Source organism: Propithecus coquereli, unplaced genomic scaffold, assembly GCF_000956105.1.
Source record: "Propithecus coquereli isolate 6110/MARCELLA unplaced genomic scaffold, Pcoq_1.0 Scaffold566, whole genome shotgun sequence".
Lineage (NCBI taxonomy): Eukaryota > Metazoa > Chordata > Mammalia > Primates > Indriidae > Propithecus > Propithecus coquereli.
The window spans coordinates 610,754-634,314 of NW_012151574.1; the positions used below are offsets into that span (position 1 = coordinate 610,754).

General features: G+C 40.8%; 1 protein-coding gene across 1 annotated transcript; it reads right to left on the bottom strand.

Annotated features, from left to right (window-relative positions):
* Positions 1-4,505: 4,505 nt before the first annotated feature.
* Positions 4,506-9,476, bottom strand: LOC105821233 (semenogelin-2-like; the record flags this gene model as incomplete). Its single annotated transcript, XM_012657901.1, has 4 exons — positions 9,401-9,476; positions 9,141-9,164; positions 8,410-8,495; positions 4,506-4,553 (listed from the first exon to the last, which is right to left on the bottom strand). Coding segments are annotated over exons 1-4 (234 nt in total), but the record flags the coding sequence as incomplete, so codon positions are not given.
* Between the last annotated feature and the right edge of the window lie 14,085 nt (positions 9,477-23,561).

Below are 23,561 nucleotides of genomic sequence, written 5' to 3' on the forward strand. Positions count from 1 at the left end.
GGACATTCATTGAAGATCCTAAGATAATCTCCAATATAAGGGGCCCCAAGCCACTTTAATGTGATTATGACTTAATTGGTGACTGAGTCTATCATTGCCTGTTTTCATCTGAAGGCTGAATAAAAGTCTTATCTACTCTTGGGAAGAGGAGGTGGGGCATAGTTCCGAAGTGACCATTTTATGACCATTTAAGATTTCATGAATTTAGTGTACGTTACAAAGTTTGTAATAGTGGTCTGTTTTGTAAAAACACTTACAAATATATCCAATAAATGAAAGCATAAAAAAAAGAATTTCATCAGACACCTGCTTTGGCTCTTGTAGTAGTTGGTAAATATAGATTTTCTGGAAGAGAACTATTATCTTGTGCCCATATAATAATACGGTTTATTAACCACAGATATCAGGACTCTTGTTACCAACAAATAGGGACCATGTATTGCCATCTTCTACTATTTACACAGCCAAATGCATGTGCACATGCCTTTAATCCTCAACAGTTCTTGGAGAAAAGGAATATGAGAGTAATGAAGCTCAGAGTTACTGAGAAATCATTGAAAGTATGCTGAGTCTCATTTCTCCTGTAGATCCTTGTGAGAAGGTATGAACCGCCCCCCCCTCGCCCCACAGAAAGGAACTGGAAATCTTCTCTAGGGGTTATGAGTCCTGGGCAGGAAAACCAAGACTTGAGGCATGGATGAACTGTAATCTAGCCTTCCAACTAAAGGTTGGGATTTTAGCAGAGAAAAATCTATGGGGAAGTTAATGGCTACATACATAAGTGATATCAAAGAATGAGATTTGAAATTTTTGGAATACAGATTAAAGTTCTTTAATGATGGGTTGTTAGGAAGAGATGAGTACTCAAAGAATATGTTTGTCAAATGATTTGTAGATCTGATCATAAAGGTATCAAATTAAAAATTGAAAGAGAGAAAAGCTTCCCATTATGAAACTGGAAACCATACAGATTATCCAATATTGGGATATCTGGCAACTGAGGAAAGTAGCTTCTCTGTACATAAAGTCCTTCCTAGAATTTCTTGAATTTCAAAAACTTAACAGATTGAGCAAATAGAAAAAAGTATTATAGTCTCTTGCAAGAATTAAATCACTGCTGTAAAGTCTAAAGCAAGAGCAGAAAATGCTGACATACAGAGCCCAAAGTTAAGGTCAACGTATGCCAAAAATGAATCAGGAGCACAAAGGAAAAAGCAGTCGCAATCTAATTATTTTGCTTATAACTGTCACAAGTTAGAAGTACATGTTCATCATTCTGTATGCCTTTAATAGTGGGTCATTCTTGCAAATAAAATAAATATTAATAGGTATATAAGTGATATACATTATATAAATCCTATGAGTGGTATTCCCTCAAATAGGTTTTCCGTAATTTTAGCTCTTTCTTCTTCTCCCTCAGGGATACATATAATTCAAATGTTAGTTCTCATCACGCAGTCCCATCTCTCTCTCAGTGATTGCTCAGACTTTTTCATGTTCTTCTCTGCCTCTTTGCATGACTGAGTTAGCTCGAGAGCCTTGTCTTCAAGCTTTGAGATTCTTTCTTCTCCTTAGTTTAGTCTGTTGCTGATGCTTTCCACTGTGTTTTGAAGTTCCCTAAATGACTCTTTCATTTCCTTAAGTTCTATTATATACTTTCTTATGTTGTCTAGCTCTTTAGTGATTTTTTCATTAACTTTCTGAAAAATTTTTTGACTTCTTTTTGTTGGTTTTCAATTTTCTCTTCAATTCCATTCATCTTATTTGCCATCCATGTTCTGAATTCCATTTGTGTTATTTCGGCAATTTCCTTGTGAATGGAGTCCACTATGGTAGCTCTATTGTGGTCCCTTGGGAGTATTGAGCTATTTTGTTTGTTCGTGTTGCCAGGGTTCTTTTGCTGGTTTCTTCTCATCTGGCTCCTCTTCTTTCGGCTCTGGGTTAATAGGACTTCAGGGCACTTGTTCTCCTTTGCTGGAACTCTCCTGTTTAGTTAGGGGAAGGCGAGCACTCTAGATGAAACTTTTGTGACCTACTCTGGAATTTCGATCTGTCAGGGGAGGGGCAGGTGCACTGAGAGCCTGTAGAACAGCTGTTCTGTTTCGACTTGTTTCCCTGTGATTGTCTCAGTTCAAGTCAGTGCTGGATGATCTTCGTGTGGGGTGGAGAGCTGTTCCCCAGCTCATTGTTGGATGTTTCTGTTGGAGGCTGGATGTGACCCTCTCCGCCAGGCTGTTGTTGTGGGGGATTGCTCTGGCCAGGGTCACCCAGTGGAGGTGACAGTGGCAGCTGGGTGAGTCTATTTAGGCAGTGGTCATGAATGACTGGGCTATGGGCTTTTGCATGACTCAGGTCCAGGAATAATGTCTGCTCAGGGCTGGGGGATCCCAGGTGAAGCGTTGAACCTCAGGGAGGTTCTGCCAGTCTAGCAGCAGTGGTAGAGACTAAGGAGTAGTCTTGGGGCCTAGGCTCAACTCTGGAATCTCAGAGGTGGTATCACAGGCCCAGCAGGGGCCCTGGAGCTACAGCAGCAGAGCCTTGGGTGCAGCAAGAGCTTCAAAGCTGGCTTTGGGGATTATGGGGGCCGAACCACAACTATGGAGGGCTGTTTTGCCAATGTGGAGACTACTGATGCCCAGTCATGCAGGCAAGGGTTTGTCTGAGCAGCCTAGGGACCGTATAGGCAGGCTGGAGCTGCTGGTCAGCCACAGTTCTCCCCCTGCACCTAGGACCCACTGAGGCTGTCACCCAAGGCTTCCCAGGTGGTGCCTGTGGCATCTGTGGCTCTTCTTCTGCTCAGGTCCCCTGCAGGGGAGGAGGCATGTTCAGCCCCCAGTCACAGGGCACAACACAGGGGAGTTTCTGTTCTGTCTGCTCCCTCCCCAGCCTGGCAGGGTTGACACAAAGACTACTGCTGGAAGGCTGAGTCCTGAGCAGACCTGGCTCCGTGCACCAGAGCAATCAGGATGGCATCAGTTGTGGAAACCCGGGATTGGCAGCCATCAGATCTCTCCTGCACCTGCTCTCTGGTGCAATGTCTCTGCACAGACTCGGAGGAGCTCCCCAATCAACCCAGAGGTCTGCAGTGGATGGGGGAGACCCCTCGCAGCTCAAACTGCCTGCAACTTTTATCCCTTTCCTAAAAAGCAGTGCTCCCTAGGGTTGCTTCTATCCTGCTGTGTTCTCCTCTTCCCAGCAGTGTGGATTGTATTGGGAGCCCCAGCTTAATATCAGAGTTGGTGGATGATGCTTGTGAGTAAGAAGCGGCCATGCCCTGTTCGATTGAGTCAGCAGATGCTGTAGGGAGCTACACAGTTGTTCACCCTCTCAGTGGTTGATGCTTGCAGGAAAGAGCTAACTGCAGAGATGTTCTTTTGTACTTGTAATAGGTGTTAGCCCCTTAGGAGAAGCACTTGAATGTCCCAGGCAGAGTGGGAGGATCCCTGTGTCTTTCAGGGGATTGCTTTTTCTCCACCACAACAGATGTTGGTAAAGGAGCAAGGCTGGGTGGGGTTAGGCTGGGCAGCCTGGAAGGCTCTACAAAATCTCAGCAGGGCTCAAAGGTCGTATCCCAGGCCCCTGAGAAAAGCCACTGGGAGAGGGCCCAAAGCAGTCTCTCAAAACTGGAAAGACTGCTTGTGGGGAAGGGGCCATCTGTGATTCACCCACTGGCTCTCGGAGTGAGCTCCACCCCTCTCTTGCTACCCCTGTCCTGAGAGGCTCCCTCTAGTGTCTGTTTGCAAATGGGCACTGGAACGTGCCATGCTCAGCCGTGATGGCACTGCAGCCTGGGAACTTCACACTGGGGGACCCACCCTAGTCTGACAGTGCAACTTCCCTGTGGGAGGATGGACGCTCCACCAGATCGCCATGCCTCAGATCCCCACAGTACTCTCCCATCAGTTCTGCCTGCATGGGCTATCTCACCTCCCGAGTCAAGCTCTCAAATCTCTCCCTTGTGCCCTCTAGCAACCCACTCTAGTCCTGGGGGCATAGGATCTGGCCTACATGTCTGGCCCACTGGTGTGCATTTTTGGGGAGTGTTGACAGGCAAGGAACTCCCAGACTGGGCACCCCCTGGTCAACTGCAGATCCCCAAGGAGAAAGGTGTGGGCCCCACTCTCGTGGAGACCCCAGACTGGAAGGCACTGCAGCTGATGAGAGGCAACCACTTCTAAAACTCTCAATCTGCCCTCCTGGCTGCAGTGGGTCAGGAAGGGGCAGGGGAGGAAAAGAATCTGAGTGGAAGAGAAGAGAGCTGGGACCCCAGCTCCTCCAGTCCCCCTCCCTGGAAGGAAACCTGCAGGGAATGTCCAAGTTCTGGGATGCCAGTTCTCTACACAACTCAGTGGTTGCAGCAGCACCTGGGCTCCCAAGGGCAGAAGAGCTTCCAAAAAACTCAGTAGCCTGCTAACTACTGAAGGTATGTGGGAAGGAGACACGGGTTCCCCCTTACCCCTTTACTGGGCTCCAAGCCTCTTTATGTTAGATCCTCGCCATCTCTTCTCTTTTTCTTTCTTCTGTTCTGTTTTGCAATTTCCCTCTGGCACCTCCTCCTCCAAACTATACTCAAGCTTTGCCCATTTCCTGCATCCTTTATCTGAAACTCTTCCTTCCCTCTGGGATGCACTGGCAAAGCGATGTCTCTAGTCAGCCATCTTGCTGTAATTCTCTGGGATTAGTTAGAATTTGGAAGGGATACGAGGCAACTTTCAAGGTTGATGAGAATGTTCTACATTTTTATCTGGATGCTGCTTAACCACGTATGTGTATTTGCCAAATCTCATCAAATAAATACATAAAATCTGTGCTTTTCTTTGTATGTATTTTGCCTCAATTTCAAAGAAGATATAATAAAAGATCATTTCAATATTATTATTACCAAATTTGTCATTCTGGAACTTTTTATTGAGCATTGGGGCTGAGGTCTTCTCACTCAGTACCTCTAAGCATCTCTGTGAGAAGGTTATTGTTATTCCTGCATTAAGATGCAGGAGCTGAGCCTCAGAGAACTTGTTGCCCAAGGCTGTGTAGTTAAAAACTGATGGGAACAAAATATGCTAATTGTACTACAGCAAACAGCATTTATGGCCCTGGCTCTTTTGCTTGCTTGCATGTCAATTTAGATCCCCTTCCCGACCATCACCAATGTATCAGGGGTACTGTAGCATGTCCACACATAGAAATGAGAATCCTGACAGTAGATTCTACTAGGGAATTCAAGCTTCCCTGATGATAGGGCCCCAAAAGCCATCATGGCCTTTCCTCTCTAACTGGGGGCTGAAAAATAGGCAGGTGGCTGAGCACAGGGCCTCCGTATGCAGATGGGGGATTTAAGCTTGGAGAGAAGACAGATTTAATTGAACATATGTAGGTCCTTGTGGTAGAACTGGAACTGGAATCCAGGTCTCTTATCCCCAGGCCAATGGTTTTCTATTCCCCCATGTTGGTTTCTTCTCATGGAGGATTGGCCTTTCCTGAAAGCTTCTTTAGGATAGGGGAAAGAAGGCAGCATAAGCAGCAGGGTTTCCATTTTTAAGACCTGTTATCCCCCCAAAAAACTCTTTTAGCTGGTCCTCTGGCCTGTTTATCCACAGATGACACTGTCTAACCCACTCACTTTTGCTGAATTGGTGGAGACTTGATAAATTACCCTTTGATACAGTTGCAGGCAGTAGGAGGAGCACAGTACTTAAACTGAGTGACGGGATGTGCTGCTGTGGACTTGTGGAATTGATGGCACCAGTAGATCAGGGACTTTTCCAGAGCCTGTTGTAATAATACCAACTTTCTGGGAGGTTTTATTTTTGGAGTCCCATTATTAAAAGGGTCATGAAGGGCTTTAGGGTTGGCTTCAGGTGGTAGATGTGTGACAGGCAGAGTTCCAGCACCTTGTTTTGTTTTTTTTTTTGAGTTGATTTGTGGGGTACATGTGCAGATTTATTATGCGGTTATACTGCACAGTGATGAAGTCTGGGCTTTCTGTGTAATCCTCACCCAGTTAGTGTACATGGTACCCATTAGGCAATTTCTCACCTCATCCCTCTCACCCATTCTCCCACACTCCCACCCTTCTGAGTCTTTGGTGTCTGTTATTATACTCTCTGTGTCAACATGTACTCATTATTTAGCTCCTACTTATAAGTAAGAACATGCAGTGTTTGACTTTCTGTTTCTGAGTTATTTTACTTTATTTAATGGCCTCTAGGTCCATCCATGTTGCTGCAAAGGATATGATTTTATTCTTTTTTTATGGCTGAGTGGTATTCCCTGGTATATATACCACATTTTCTTTATCCAATCATCCATCAATGAACACTTAGATTGGTTTCATATCTTTGCTATTGTGAATAGCACTGTGATAAACATATGAGTGCAGGCATCTTTTTGACAAAGTGATTTCTTTTCCTTAGGCCAGCACTCTATTGTTAATATTGGGTTTCTACTTAGAGATCCAGAAATGTGACTTTCACTACTATTCTCCCTAATGATTCGAGAATATCTCTTTCTTTTTTTTTCTGGAATCATCTAGGGGCATATTTTAGAAATGCCCCCAACCCCTTGACTTCTAAGAATCCAGAGATCACAGGAGCCAAAAGCAAATGAAGCAGAAAGTGATCTCTTTATTGGCAAGCAAGTGTTTAAAGGAGCTCCACGTTTAGAAACCCCAAGAACAAGAAAGCGTGGGCTAGTAGGGTCATCCATGGACCAAGGATCTGGAACCACATAGGCGTCTGCATCTTAGAGACTTTACAGACTTCACCGAGGTCAGATGACACCTAGGGAGAGAGGACAATCAGTGATGTGAGAGTAGTGAAGAGTGAGAGGCGGGCAAGGGAGGTGGGATCCCTGTTCTCTTTAGTTCAAACTGCACCAGCCCCTGCACATTAGGATGCCAGGCCACTAGTTGTCATCTGGAGCCATTATTTCTGCTGCATAGCCTCTCTTCAGGTCCAGTGTTACTTATTGCAAAAGGGACAAAGAAGCATCACTTCCCCTCGGTGGGCTTCAGTTTTCTTCTACTGACATTGCAAATGCCCAGTGGGCACCTGAGATCCCTCACCATCTCTTGTGCCTCCTTTTCCATCTCCTCTCCCACATCATGAACAGGGATTTTTCCTTCTCCTCATCTCTTTCCTGTATTCTGAGAGAAAGGACAGCTAATCCTTGGGCTTGTGGTGTCTGAAGGAGAATAGAAGAACTCTAACAGGGATGCAAGAACATTCATTGGTGCGCAGAAAGAAAATACTAACTACTATAATATTTTATACTAATGTAAGAAATTAATGTTTACCAATCTAAGGTATAAGAATTGACAAGAGTATATCATAAACTTATAAATATGTATATAGATTATAGATTCAGTGCATGTTCAAAAAATTTTTTAACTGGTAGGCATGTGCAAAAAACCACTGAAGAATACTCAATTAAACATAAGAATTCTAGAACCCAGTGATAAATCAGGCATCCATCCCTGCTGCCACCAGGTGCTCTCTTCACCAGGGAATGGTGCTCATTTTCCCACAGCATGTAATACAGAACTTCTATTGGTGTGGGCAAGAGTTATCAATCTCAAAATGGCCTTGAGGAGTCCCCGTGTACCAGTTCTAAACATTTGGGCAGGTATTTCTCCTATTGGATAAGAAACTTACCTTGATATTGGTCCTACTGTTCAAGTGGTTAACAAATGACAGGTCTCTGTAGATATTGGAATATCTTTCTCAGTGGATGTTGGTGATACCCTTGATCTTGATTATGATTTAGCAGATGTTTAGGGTAATTATCAGTATTTTGCCGTTCAATTTGGGGAACATAACTGCCTTGAGATGCACCTTGATGTCTGCCTCGTTGTTCATGATAGACTGGTACTATTACTATGCCTGAATATTGCCATGGAGTTTCATCATGCCTTTGGTCTTGGTTAGGATCTTGGTTATGATCATTGTCATCTGCTTTCTCTATAAGTGCCATTTTATACCTCTCATGGAATTCCTTTTGGTATTTGCCTTTTTTTTCATGGTAAACTAGATATTTTCCTCTTAGATATTGGCCAAACAGTCCATTTGCATTTTGATCATACCATTGATCTGGATTAAGAATTTGTATCTGGTTTTGATAGTTGTCATCTACTGACTGTTCAGTTTGGATAGGAAAATTGTGTTGGTATCCATCTTGCTGTCTGCCTTGTTCTCCATGTTCAAATGGTCTTTGTTCCATAGTTAGATATTGGTCTGGCATTTCATATTCACTTTGACCATGCTCCTGATCTTGATAAGGATCTCGTATCTGCTTTTGACCCTCGTAATCTTCTGGATGTTCTTTTTGTGTAACAAAGCTGTGTTGGTATTCATCTTGCATCCTGTATTGTTCTCCATGATCAAGTGGTCTTAGATGTTGGCCTGGCATTGCATATTCATATTGACCATACCCTTGATCTTGATTAGGATATTCTGACTCATTTTGATCCTCGTCATATACTAAGAGTCCATTTTGGACTGGAATAATGACTTGGAATGCACGTTGGGGTGTGCCTTCATGTACATAATGGAGTGGGGCTTGTCCTGGACTTCTATCATGTTTCTCTGACATTTCATTTGCAGAAATGTCTTCTTGATTAAGATTTCGAATCTCATCTTCTTTTTGGTCATATACTGGCTGTGTGCTTTGGATTGTAAAAAAGCCTTGGTGTTTGTGTCGTGGCCTATATTGATAGAGTGGGGTTTTTCCTTTCCTTGCTATATGACCCCATGACCATTCTATTATATTTGGATGTTGGTCTAGCATTCTCATTATATATAGGTCATTCTCGCGATTTTCATCAGGATTTTGTAACTCATTATCATTCTTGTAATCTGTATGGTGTACCATTAGCCTGAGAAGATGGTCTTCTGATTCATCCTGATGTTTGTCTTCTTTTTCAGAATTGAGTGGTCCTTGTATTCTATCTAGATGTTTTCCTAATATATTCATTTCATATGGTGTGTACCAATTAATTGGATTATATTTTTGTTTCCAATCATGATCATTGTCATCTACCTGCTCTTCAATTTGAAAACGGCCTTGGGATCCAGCTTGTTGGGTGTCTTTTTGTCCATGAGAGTGGTGGCCTTTTATTGCATGTAGATACTTTTGTGTTCTACCAGGTAATTGGCCTTGGGATCCACCTGGTAATGGATAATAAGAATGTATGCATTCCATTATCTCCAAAGTTCCCTTCCAACTCTTACCTCCCACATTTCCCCAACAATTACTGATGTTTCCAGAAGGCTTTGGGTAGAGCAGAATCAATTCCCGTCAAGGAGAAGAATCTCTGCCTGAACAGTTACTCCTTTCACCCTGACTACCCTTAAGAGCCATTCTCTCTGAGTAGCTTTCCCCCAGGCCCACCCTCTCCACTCACCACTGAATCCCAGCACAGCTGCTTGCTTCTCAAGGATCAGGAGCAGAGAAAAGGCAAAGAAGATGGTGGACTTCATTTTACCCAAAAAAACTAGGCCTAGAGCTGAGTTGATCTCTTCCTTTATATCTTCCTTGGGTGGGTGTGCCATGAGTGGAGCCGAAGTTACAAAAGGCACTGCCCTTTCTTAGCTTATCAGTAAATGCCAACTTCCTCACCCCTGCTCAGTGGGGGACAATGTCAAAGTCCCCAGGGACTACACGGAGGTCAGAAGTATATAATTAACATAATGTCAGAGGTCTTTTCTTACCCATAGGAGCCCCAGAAAAGCTTTATCAACCCTTAGAGTTCACCATGCTAAACCTCTTGCATTTTATAGAAGAAATTCAGTTCAGAGAAGGAAAGAAACTCACTTCAGGTCACAAAATTAATCAGTACATAAGCAAGCCTTTATATTGTAAGTATAAGTCTCCTTCCACATTGCAATCATTTAAATCCCCCATCATAGATAAAACCCTGTACTTCTCCTTGTTTGAAAACAAGCTTGAAATACATTCTATTTTACCTGAGAAGGAACAATCATAGAGATAGAAAGACACAGAAAGAATGCAACTTTATGGAAGCCAAAGAAAGCAAGTTTCAGGAAGTAAATGGGCACAACAACGTCAAAAGTGGTGGTGAAATTCATCATGATAAAGACTGACATGTGTCCAAAATTTTTTTAAACTTTAGTTCCTGCTAATAACTTTGATGAGAGAAGATTAATACAGTTGTGCTGAATTGTCAGATGATGGAAAATAACCTTTTCAAGAAGTCTGAATTTAGAGTGGCATGAGAAATGAGGTTGTACCTGGAAGGTGAGGTGAGCTCCAGAGATGTTTCTAAGGGTGGGGAAATTTAACATTTTAAGGATGATAGGAGCAATTGTTGGAAAAAGTAATAAAAGTTTTGGTTTCCAAATTGGGTTCTTTTCATGAATCTACCTAAACGACAACAACAACAAAAAACTTTTTAAATTAAGAAAATGTTGGCCAGGCACAGTGGCTCACGCCTGTAATCCTAGCACTCTGGGAGGCCAAGGCAGGCGGATCATTTGAGCTCAGGAGTTTGAAACCAGCCTGAGCAAGAGCAAGACCCCGTCTCTACTAAAAATAGAAAGAAATTAATCGGACAACTAAAAATACATAGAAAAAATTAGCCGGGCATGGTGGCACATGCCTGTAGTCCCAGCTACTCGGGAGGCTGAGGCAGAAGGATCGCTTGAGCCCAGGAGTCTGAGGTTGCTGTGAGCTAGGCTGACGCCTCGACACTCTAGCCTGGGCAACACAGTGAGACTCTGTCTCAAAAAAAAAAAAAATTAAGAAAATGTTCTACTTAAACAGTAAGCAGCTAAAACCCTCAACAGGCTTTGAGAATATTTGCCACCATTGATGAACTTATTAATATATAAAGAGAGGATGCAAAGAGAAAATTTCTACCTTGTGTAGAAATGTAGTTTTCTGCAATTGAGAGAACAACACACTGAATGGGCCAAACAATATTCTTTTTCTTTGACCCATGAAGACTGGGGTATTGGCAGACCACAATGGAAGAGGAAAGCATCCCAACAGTGACCCTGTGTGCACTCAAAACACCATGGAGGGTGATTGTGGAGGAACAATGGCTTGAAAACATAGTTTTAATCATTCCATGCTAAAATCTATTCTTCCTGTAGGGAAATCTACGTGGATGGGGAAAAGGGAAAGATCAACAACCATATTTTTGTGTAAGGAACATAGATAAAAATTGCTAGGTCATTAAACACAGGAGATGTGAGCTACATGGTTTCATTATGAGCCACTCTAAGCTCCTACCAAAGTTCTCTGTAATAAAAATATTACACCAGTGTGGTAATATTTCCTTAGGGCAGAGACTCCAGTAGATTAGGTTGAAGTTATCCTGAATGGAAATTGCTTATTGTGCCTGCTAACCTTTGCGTTCCTCTCCACATTTCCCTTGAGAAAATACCAGGAACCCTACATTACAAGCTTACTAGTAAAGGAAAGGATCTGATAACATTGATCTTATTTATGGATCCAAGAACAAAACCCTTGTCTAATCCAGCATGCGTGTATAAGATATAGATAAAACGAAGAGGTCAAAGATTTGCAAAAACAAATCAGGAAAGCACAAAACAATAATAGCATGAGATTATCATAGAGCTCAAAAAATTCAAAAAAAAGCATTTAAAAATAAAAGAGAACTGTATTGATAATGATGAAAAGAAATCAGTGACTTGGAAAGCAGAAAAATGGCATGAGTGGTGCATACATCCTAGATATGGTATCATGATGGGGAAAGGATCCAAGGTTTTGTACTCTTGGAGAAATTTTCAAAAGGGGAAAATATTTAAAATGCTCAAAATTAACATGAGAATCTTAAAATATTATGCTAAAAGCACAGAAGTGCAGAATTTTAAAATGTTTTGGTCAATTCTATGCACAATTATTTGACAACTTAGAAAAGATTTAAAAAATAGGTATTTCTGGAGAGAGTGCAGAGCATAACAGAGCAGAACTCCCCAGCAATTATCCCCCCACCAAAACTTCAAGTTTAATAGACATGTACCCACAATAACACCTTCACAAGAGCTAAGGAAACCAGGTGAGAGATTATTGGATGTGGTTATAGTATAAAAATAAGAAAAGACACATTGGATAGAGCAGAAAAGACAGTTTTATGTTACCTGCATCACCTTAGTCCAACCCCAGCAGCACAGTGTCAAGAGAGACATTGTCCATTTGGGGGAAATAAAAGGAGCTAAGCCTAGGACCCCTCCATTGAACATAATAACATGTCTAAAACAGTAAAATCCATCACAAGGAGGACTCTCATGACTCCTGAGTCCAGGCTAGAAACCATGGCCTGAACACCTAGACCCACCCTGGCACAAGATGGGAACCCATAGTCCCTGCAAGATGGACTTGAATTCTAACCCACAGCACTGCCAGCTGACTATAGCAGTCTTGGGTTCCAAGTCACCCAGGGAGATAGGCAGTCCTCAGCAGGTAGGGGTTGGCAGTCCAGTGCTGTGCCAGCTTTGGCAGCCAAGAGATTCTAGCCTAGGGTAGCACCAGCAAATATGGTCCCAAGCTTATGACATTTGCAGGTGCTGCCATGGCTAAAGCAGTCAGGGGCTTAGAGACCACAACAGATAACCTGCTTAGAATTTCTGGACAGACTTAATGTTGAAGGATGTTCTCAGAGAAAACCAGGCTGCAAAGACTAGGATAAGTACTTTCTTCAATGTGCAGACATCGATACATGGTCACAAGGATTAAAAAACAATTAGGGAAAAATGACATAAGCAAACAGATAAAATAAGGTGCCAGTGATTGACCCAAAAGAAATGAAAATATATGAACTGCCTGAAAAAGAAGTCAAAAGAGCTGTTCTAAGGAAGTTAGAGAAACAATTAAATAAAATGAGGAAAACAATAAGTGACCAGAATAAGAAATTTGACAGAGATTGAAATCATAATAAAAAATCATATGGAAATACTGGAGCTGAAAGACACAATGAAAGTAAAAAAAAAAAAACTGTAATAGCATCAGCACTAGAATTGATCAAGCAGAAGAAAAAAATCTGTGAAGTCAAATATAGGTGATTTAAAAAGAATGAGAAGAAATAAGGAAAGCTTACAGAATTTATGGTATAGCATCAAAAGAGCAAAGTGATCTCTCATTGGCATTCAAGAGGGAGTAGAGAAATATAAAGGTATAGAAAGTCTATTAAAGAAATAATAGTAGAAAGCTTTCCAAACCTGGAGAAAGATATGATATACAGGTACAGAAAGGTCAATGTTTACCAATCAGACTCAATCCAAATAAGACCATTCAAAATATTATAATCAAACTGTTAAATATCAAAGATGAAGAGAGGATCCTGAAAGCACCAAGAGGAAAGAGCAAATAACATATAAGGAAATTCCAACATGCCCATTAATAGACTTCTCAACAGAAATATTAAAGGCCAGAAAAGAGTGGAATGGTACTAATATATTCGATGTGCTGAAGGGAAAAAAAAAACCCTGCCATTCATGAATACCTTGTCCAGAAACGCTGTCCTTCAGAAATAAAAAAGAAACTTTCCTAGACAATCAAAAGCTAGGAACTTCATCATCAACAGACCTATCTTACAAAAAAGTGCTAAAGAGAATTATTCAAACTAAAAGGAAAAAATGCTAATGAATAATACAAAAGTACTTAAAAGTATAAAATTCACTAGTAAAAGTAATTATTACACTGTCAAATTCAAAATAAACTAATACTATAATGGTGGCGTGTAAAACAAGTAGGATTTGCTTTAGGAATCTGGGTGCTCCTGTGTTAGGTGTGTAAATATTTAGAATTGTTATGTCTTCTTGTTGAATTGTTCCCTTTGCCATTATATAAAGATCATCTTTGTCTTTCTTTACTTTTGTTGATTTGAAGTCTATATTATCTGATATGAGAGTGGCTAAACCAGCTTTCTTTTGCTTCCCATTTGCATGGAATATTGTTTTCTATCCCTTCACCTTGAGTCTGAATGAGTCTTTGTGGGTTAGATGTGTTTCTTGGAGACAGCAAATACTTGGCTTATATTTTTTTTATCCATTCAGCCAGCCTATGTCTCTTGAGAGGGGAGTTCAAGCCATTCAGATTTATTAAAAGAATTAGTAAGTGGGGTGGATTTCTGTTCTTTCTGTTGAGTAGAACTTTATTGCTCTGTTTTACCTCTGGAGCCATTGTGGTATCTGGGCTCTGACATTTATCTTTTGGGTGATTTTACACTGGTGGGTGTCTATTGTGTTGATCCATGTATAATGCAGTTCTGAGCATTTCTTGCAGGGCACGTCTGGTCTTGACAAATTCTGTCAGTGTTTGCTCATCTGAGAAGGTCTTTATTTCTCCCTCATATAATAAACTTAGTATAGCAGGATACAAAATTCTAGGCTGGCCATTATTCTGTTTGAGAAGCCTGAGAATGGGGCCCCAATCCCTTCTGGCTTGTAAGATCTCAGTTGCGAAGTCTGAAATTAGTGTGATAGGTTTTCCTTCATAAGTTACCTGATTTTTTCACCTTACTGCTTGTAGGAGTGCCTCTTTTGTGTTGATTTTGGCTAGCCTGAGGACTATGTGTTGTGGCGATTGCCTCTTTGTGATGAATCTCCGAGGAATCCTTTGGGCTTCTTGTATTTGGATATCTAGATTTCTAGCAAGGCCAGGGAAATTTTCCTCACTTATTCCTTCAAGCAGATTTTCTAATCCTTGTGTATTTTCTTCTTTGCTCTCAGGGATGTCTATGATTCTTATGTTTGGCCTCTTTAATAATCCCACATTTCTTGTAGGCTTTGTTCATTCCTATTATTTCTCTGTTCTGTCTTCAAGCTCTGAGATTCTTTCTTCTGTCTGATTTAGCCCATTCTTAAGGTTTTCCACCATGTTTTGTAATTCTTTGAATGAATTTTTCATTTCCAGAAGCTCTGTTTGGTTTTTCTTTAATAATTTTATTCCTTTAGAGAATTTTTCATTCATTTCCTGCATTGTTCTTGTGACTTCTTTGTGCTGGGTTTCTATTTTCTCTGTATTTCATTGAGCTTCCTTAAAATCCATATTTGAAATTCTTCATCTGTCATTTTAATCTTTTCATTTAGGTTGGTATCCATTAGTAAGGAATTATTATTTCCTTTTGGGCGTGTTCTTTCACTTTGACTTTTCCTATTTCCAGAGTTCTTTCACTAGTTCCTTCTCATTTGGCCTCTCAATTGAGAGCTGAGGGTGCTAGGGGCTGGCTTGTGGACCTGTCTCCAAGTCCTTGAAGATTAGTCCCTGACCACACCAGGGAGAGGAGAGCTGGTCCTGAATTGCCTTTGGGGTGCTCTAGCAGGTTTGATGAACCTCTCGGGTTATGTCACTGTGGCAGCTCTGCTCACAGTGGTGGGCTTGGCAGGAATGTGCCCCCTCCGCAGAAAGATAGGCTTCTCAGCACTGAGCACTCTCACAGTTGCTATGGGAGGGAAGGGCCACGGTCTCCCTGCACCACTCCATGTCCTGGGGGCACTGAATCCTGCCTGCCTGTGCAAGCCACTGGCAGGTGATCCTGTGAAACGCTGCTACAGTGGCTCCACTCTCTGTTGCAGGCTTCACCGGGAATGTGCCCCTGCCACAGAGAAACAGGCTTCTTAACACCAAGCACTCTCACAGTTGCTATGGGGGCGAGGGGCTGTGGATACAAGCCACCTTGAGCCAAAATTACTTTCTGCGGTGCCAGGAATGGAGGAGGTGTAGAGGAGGAGGCGTCTAGATGTAAGAATGCTGTCTCTCTGGTCTCTTGTGGCACTCTCTAGGGGTGGGGTGTGAGAGTTTTGTGTCTCCCTGCTCACTGGAGTCACCCAAATTGGGGAGGGGAGCCCCCTTTACCCTTTCATTGGCTCTGGGCCTCTCTGGATTTGGTCTGCCACAGTCCTCTCTTCTCTCTCTTCCACTTTCTCAGTTTCACAGCCCTTCTCAGTGGGGTCCCCAGATGCCTCTGCTGTCTTTCCCAGTGATCCACACCTGAGCTGCAATTGTTCTCCACTCTCCTCAGTCCCACCTTCTATCCTTCAGCCAGGACAGTCCAACAAACTATGTCTCTAGTCAGCCATCTTGGCTCCCTTGTCTTCTCCTCTCTCTTAATTAGTCTGGCTAAAACTTTGTCAGTTTTGTTTATCTTTTCAAAAAGCAAACTTTTGTTTCATTGATCTTTTGTATTTTGGGGGGCTTCAATTTTATTTATTTCTGTTCAATCTTTATTATTTCTTTTCTTCTATTAATTTTGAGTTTGGTTTGCACTTGTTTTTCTAATTCTTTAGGATGCATTGTTAGGTTGTTTATTTGATGTTTTCTACTTTTTTGATGTAGGCACTCATTGCTGTAAATTTCTCTCTTAGTACTGCTTTTGCCATGTCCCGTAGATTTTGGTATGTTGTGTTTCCATTTTCATTCATCTCAAGAAATTTTTAAATTTCCTTCTTAATTTATTCATTGATCCAGTGGTCATTCAGGAGCATATTACTTATTTTCCAGGTGTTTTTATAGTTTCTGAGGTTCCTCTTGTTATTGATTTTTAGTTTTATTCCATTGTGGTATGAGAAGATAGTTGATATGATTTCATTTAAAAAATTTTTTGAGGCTTGTTTTGTGGCCTAACATATGGTCTATTTTTGAGGGTAATCCATGTGTTCAGCAGAAGAATGCATATTCTGCAGTTATAGGACGAAATGTTCTGTAAATATGTATTAGGTCCACTTGGTCTAAAGTGTAGGTTGATTTTTATGTCTGGATGGTCTGTCCAATGCTGAAAGTGGGGTGTTGAGGTCTCCAGCTATTAGTGTATTGGGGTCCATCTTTCTATCTCTAATAATATTTGCTTTATATATTTGGTGCTCCAGTATTAGGTATATATATATACACTTGTACTTGCTATATCCTCTTACTGAATTGACCTTTTTATCATTACATGAAGCCTTTGCCTCTTTTTATAATTTTTGTATTGAAATCTATTTTATTTCATACAAGAATAGCTACTCTTGCTCTTTTTTTGGTTTCTGTTTGCATTGTGTATCTTTTCCCATCCATTTATTTTCAGTCTATGTGTGTCTTTAAAGGGGAATTGAGTTTTTTGTAGGCAGCATATAGTTAGGTCATTTTAAAAAATCCATTCAGCCATTCTATGTTTTCGATTGGAGAGTTTATTCCATTCACATTCAATATTATTATTGGTAGATTAAGATTTATGACTACCATTTTGTTATTTGTTTTCTGGTTGTTTTGTGGTCCTCTCTTTCTTCTTTCCTTCTTGAATTCCTTTGTATAAAAGTGATTTCCTCTGGTAGTGTGTTTTAATTTCTTGTTTTTTATTTTTTGTGTGTCCATTGTAGGTTTTTTATTTGAGTTTACCATGAGGCTTGCAAATAACATCTTATAACCAATTGTTTTAAATCGATGACAACTTATAACTATTATTACAAAACAAAGAAACAAACAAGCAAAGATAAAACTAAAAAACTCTATACTTTAACTCCATCCCTCTTACTTTTTGACTTTTGTTGTTGTTGTTGTGATTATTATTTTGACAGGTTTATCTTTCAGTCTTCCTTTTAGTCAAGACATGACTGATTTGCAACCTGTACTTACAGAGTCATAATACTCATTAGTTGTCTGTATATTTACTGTCACCAATGAGTTTTATACATTCAGATGATTTCTCATTGTTTGTTAACATTCTTTTCTTCCAGATTTAAGAACTCCCTCTAGCACTTATTGTAGGAATGGTCTGGTGCTAATGAAATCTCTCAGCTTTTGTTTATCTGAGAAAGTCATTCTTTCTCCTTCATAACTGAATGATATTTTTACTGGATATAATATTCTAAGATGAAAATTTTTCTTCCTTCAGCACTCTGAATATGTCATGCCTCTCTCTCCTGGCCTGCAAGGTCTCCACTGAGAAGTCTGCTGCCAGATGTATCAAAGCTCCTTTATGTGTTGTTTCTTTTCTCTTGCTGTTTTTAAGATCCTTTCTTTGTTCTTGCCCTTTGAACATTTTATTATTAAATGCCTTGTGGGTAGTCTTATTTGGGTTGAATCTGCTTGGTGTTCTTTGTCTTTCTTATTCCTGAGTATTAATATCTGTCTTTATATTTGGAAAGTTCTCTGTTAATATTTGTTTATTTTTTATTTGTTTATTTTTTGGGTATAATTTTATTTATTTTTTATTTTTATTTATTTATTTTTTATTTCAGTATATTATGGAAGTACAAATGTTTAGGTTACATATATTGCCTTTGCCCCACCCAAGTCAGAGCTTCAAGCATGTCCATCCCCCAGACGGTGCAATATTTATTTGAATAAACTTTCTATCCTGATCTCTCTCTCTCTCTCTCTCTCTCTCTCTCTCTCTCTTTCCCCACTTTAAGGCCAATAACTCTTAGATTTATCCCTTTGAGGCTATTTTCTAGATTATATAGGCGTGCTTCGTTCTTTATTATTCTTTTTTCTTCTTTCTCTTCTGACTGCGTATTTTCATATAGCCTATCTTCAAGCTCACTAATTTTTTCTTCTGTTTGATCAATTCTCCTGTTGAGAGATTCTGATGCATTTTTCAGTTTGTCAGTTGAATTTTTCAGCACCAGAATTTCTGCTTGATGTGTTTTTATTATTTTAATCTCTTCGTTAAATTTCTCTGGTAGAATTCTAAATTCCTTCTCTGTGTTATTTGAAGTTCATTGAGCTTCCTCAAAGCAGCTATTTTGAACTCTTTATCTGAAAGGTCACATAGCTCCGTCACTCTGGGATTGGTCACTTATGCCTTATTTAGTTTGTTTGGTGAGATCATGTTTTTCCGGATGTTCTTTATACTTGTAAATATTTGTCAATGTTTAGACATTGAAGGGTTAGGTATTTATTCCAATCTTTGCAGTGTGGGCTTGCTACTACCTATCCTTTGAGAAGGCTTTCAACATATTAAAAGGGAATTGAGTGTTGTGATTACTGTAGCCAACTCAGCACTAGAGGTGCCCCAAGCCCAGTAATGTTGCAACTCTTGCAGCTTCCCAGAGGTGCTACCTGGGTGGGCTTGGGTAACACCTGGGAGACTTCCCCAGATTGCCAGACAAAGTCTCTCACTCTCTTCCTCCACTTTACCCCCTAAAAAAGTAATCTCTCTCTAAGGCACTGGGCCACCTGGAGTTGGGGGAAGGGTGAAAAAACACTCCTGTGGCCACCACAGCTGATGCTGCACTGGGTCACATCTGATGCCAGTGCGTTACTGGGTCTTGCCCATGGCTTGTGGTGACTGCTGCCTGGCTACCACTGATGTTTATTCAAGGCCCAAGGGCTCTTTAGTCAGCAGGTGGTGAATCCTGCCTGGACTATGTCCTTCCCTTCAGGGTAGCAGGTTCTTTCTGGCACTGAGTAGGCCTAGAAATGCCATCCAGGAGCTAATGCTTGAAATCAGGGCTTCAGGAATCTTCTTGGTGCTTTATTTTACTGTGGCTGAGCTAGTACCTAAGTTGCAAGATGAAGTCCTCTGTACTCTTCCCTCTTCTTTCCCCCAAAAGAAGGAGTCTCTCCCAAAGTTGCACTGCCTGGAGTTGGAGGTGTAATGATGTAAGCACTCCCTTGGCCACCACAGCTGGTGTCCCACTGAGCTGTATGTACCCCAAGTCCCCTGCCTCTAAGCCTAGTGCAGCACCAGGACTTGCCCAAAGACTTTAGTCCTTGTGGCCTGACTGCCTCTCAAATTTATTCCAGGCCCCAGGCCACTTTAGTCAGCTGGTGGTGAAGCTGGCTGGAACTCAGCTTCCTGCTATTGGGGCTAAGCTTTCCCCTCTGGCCAAGGCTTGTATGAATGCTCCCTCCAAGGCTGCCAGCAGAATTCTGTCTCGTGTTGTGTTCCACTGTGACAGGGCAGCACTGAGTTCCGATGCAAAGTCACATAATCACTTTGCTCTCCGTCCCACAAGCACATAGATTCTCTCTCCAGGCCAACAGCTGGGAGATGGGGAGGGGTGGTGTAGGCCAAAAATATGATTTCTTTTGTCACCTACCATTCCTATTTCCCAGTACTACGTCTATTTGAGTTCCTTCTATCTCTGGCTTCAGTTCTAGTTATTGTAAAATGAAAGACCAGGACTATGTGCTGTCTTAAAGTCCTTCCTGCAGTGAGAAAGATTCCAGTACACTAAGCAAAGGCCTCTGCCTCATAAGGAGGAATTTGCAAGAGCAGAGCAGAATGCTCATGAGATTGAGATCACTCTACATGGGGACACCAAAGGGGTACAGAGGCCTCATGATGATGTCTGACTTAATATTCTACAGAGTATCAGTTTATTCATCTTCATTATGTTTTGTAATGGCTCCAAAAGTGAAAGTTTCTTTAATCTTCAGGGCCCTCTCATATCTATGGCTTATTTTTGGTTTGTTAAACAAATAAACAGTTTGTATTCAATTATAAATTTCCCCCCAATCCTGTGGGACTTAATCGTTTGCTAATTTATTTATGTGAAATTTTCGCATGGTTGCACAGTCAGGTATGTGCATAAAGGTATATTCAGAGAAGAATCAGGCATCCATCCTAATTCATTCTCTCTCTCCTTTCTACCAATTCCTGACAACATCCTATAAGTAACCACCCTCATTGGTCTGTCTGTTTTTCCTTTCTGTGTTTGTTTTTCCTGCAATGAGCAGGTAAATGGATATTTTCTTATTTTGAATTCTTTGTTACTAGACACTTTGAATTTTTCACTTCACGATGTATCTGGAAATCACCTGCATCAGTTCATGGGCATCTTTTGCATTCTTTTGAACAGCTGCATAGTATTTCATTGTATAAATGTACCCTCATTTATTCAACCACCTCCTTGCTGTATGGACATTTGAGGTATTTACAATATTTTTTAGTTACAAACAATGCTGAAATTCATACATTTATTTTAATTCCACACATTGGCTTGGGTTGTTTTATTGGTCTAGAATTCCTGCTATAACTCTACCCTTTCAACCAGGGGCAGCCCAAGCCAATCGATGAATAGTCTTTTGTGAAAGACTTCTGAATCCTTCTGTCTTGGCCTACATCCTATGGAAAGAAAAATGACTTGAAATCAGGACAGATCACTCCGTTTCCCAGCTCTGCTTTCGACTCCTACATTTTTCCCATATATAAGATGAAGACAGTTCTCTATAATATTTCAACAGGGATTTCATTCCAAACTTAATGTAAGGTTGTGGCTCAGGACATCTGTTACAAGCTAGGAAGGACCTGACCTGGCCCCTGGGCACTCTGTGATCCTGGAGATAGATACACATGGTTGGCCAGAACAGAGTCCTAAAGGTCCTGGAAAGTGGCTCCAGTGTGCCTGAGGTTATCAGTGATGCTCACTGCTCTACCCCTGGGGTGCACCCAGAGTCAGGAGAGATGATATCTGAGCTCCTTGTCTCAGTAAAACTCTGTGGTGCCAGAGGACTCTAAGTTTCTGGCAAAGGATGAAGTCAATTGAGTTGTGACTAAAAATAAACTTCCTGGCTTCTCTACTCACAAGACATACAGAACACTTCAGCTGCCTCCTCTGGGTAATTTCAGATCATTTTCTGAAGTCCCAGAACACTTTATCTTTCTTTCCCTTTTCGTAGCTCCTCAACAAAGAATCCAGGGTTACCTGAATGAGGCAGTAAGTGTTTGCATTAATACAATCAAGAGATAGCATAGTCAGGAATGCCCAGAGGGTCCTACTAACCCCAAAGCCCTTCTCCTTCCCCCGTCCCCTTTTTTTAGTTTTTTTTTTTTTTTTAGTTTTTCTAGTAGGTATCCTGAGCCTCAGAAGTGGACAGAGATTTCCCAAAGTCCAACAGCAGGTTGGTAGCACAGATGGCGCTAGAGCACAGTCCGTGGGAAGAGAATACATAGTGTTGCTTGCTCTTGGACCCAAGATGTAATAAGAGTGAGTGTTGCAGACGATTTTCACTCTTGGTTTCTAAGCATAAGATGTCATTACTATTTGGGGAAATTATCCACCGTGTGAGTCCTGGAAGCCAGAGACTCAGACCACTTTTTATAAGAGAGCGGGAAAGGCCAGATGCTTGCCTTCCCTGCCTCCACTGCAGGACAAGCTCATCTGAGCACATGCTGGGTTAACATCATATGATGCACAGAGTCTGGCTGTGACTTGGGAGCTGGTGATTGTTGGGAGTGAGCATTTATTCTCAGGGCACATACAGCAATGGCAGCTACTTTTAACTTCCCAGAAGAGAAATGGAAATGATGGTCTATGCGCTGTCAAGTGTTTGGTTTTGGCATATTGGCTGAGGGGTACATATTAATAGCATTCGCGTGTTCCATGGGAGCACTGGTGAGCTCCCCAAAGGCCAATATTTAACTGAGTTTCACTATGATTCTGCATTCATAACCTTCTTTGTTTTTACCTTTTCTCCTAACTTGGGTTCTCAGGTTCCCTAGTGATTTTGTGAACTATTCAGATTCTATTCATTTTACCCGAGCCAAAGTTGACTTATTTGTAATTAAGAATCAAATGACTTAGTGACTCTTGCTGGGGACGTCTGTGTGAAGAGCTCCATGGGCTGCACCATGGGTAACCAACAATCACAACTGGTAAAATAATTGGTGAAAGTTATTATTCTTTTTTAGATTTTATTTTTATTGTACATATTTAACATGTAAAATATGTTGTTTTGATATACACTTACATAGTTAAGTGGTTACTACAGTCAAGCCAATTAACGTATCCATTGCCTCACATAGTTAACTTTTTGTGAATGTTGTTATGAGAAGAGCACATAAAATCTACTCTCTTAGCAAGTTTCCACTATGCAAACTGAGAATCAAGTGACCTGGTGACTCCTGTGCTGGTCAAGGATTTAAACATAAAGATTGAGATATAAAAGTATTCAAAGAAAATATGAGTGAAGTTTTGTAGAATATTGACATGGGGTGACTTTCTGAAGCCAATTAATATAACCACATACAAATAAAAAACTTTTGTAGGGAAAAATCATACATACAGCAAGAAAAACATCATAAATTAGAAAAATATGAGTAAACACAAATGATAGGAATAAATATTTTCTAAAATATATTGAAAGAACTTTAAAAACACAATAAAGAAAACAGATTGCCTACTAGAAAAATGAACATAGACCACGAATATTGCCTTACAGAAAAATTTATATGAGTAACTAATACATATATGAAAATAAGTGAAACTTCACCTGTAAGTAAAGAAATGCAAGTTAAAATGAACACAATGAGTCTTTTTTTTGTTGTTCCTATAAGACAGTTTTTCTACTACTGATTTTGGGCAATTTTCATGTGCCAGTGGTCTGTGTCTTAGTTATTATAAAATGAGTATCTCGGACTCTTAGAACACTTCTTGCTATAAAAAAGCCTTCAGGTGAGGAGTGAATTTGCAATAGAAGAGCAGAAAACTTGTGCAGTGAGATCACTGTACATGAGGACACCAAGGGGGTAGAGAAGACCTTGCTGATGGCAGAGTTGGCATTCTGTGGAGTGTCAGTTTATAATTGAATCCCTTTCATCTTCAAGGCCTCTCCAAATTTTTCTTTGAATCCACATTTTGCAATTCAATTACCCT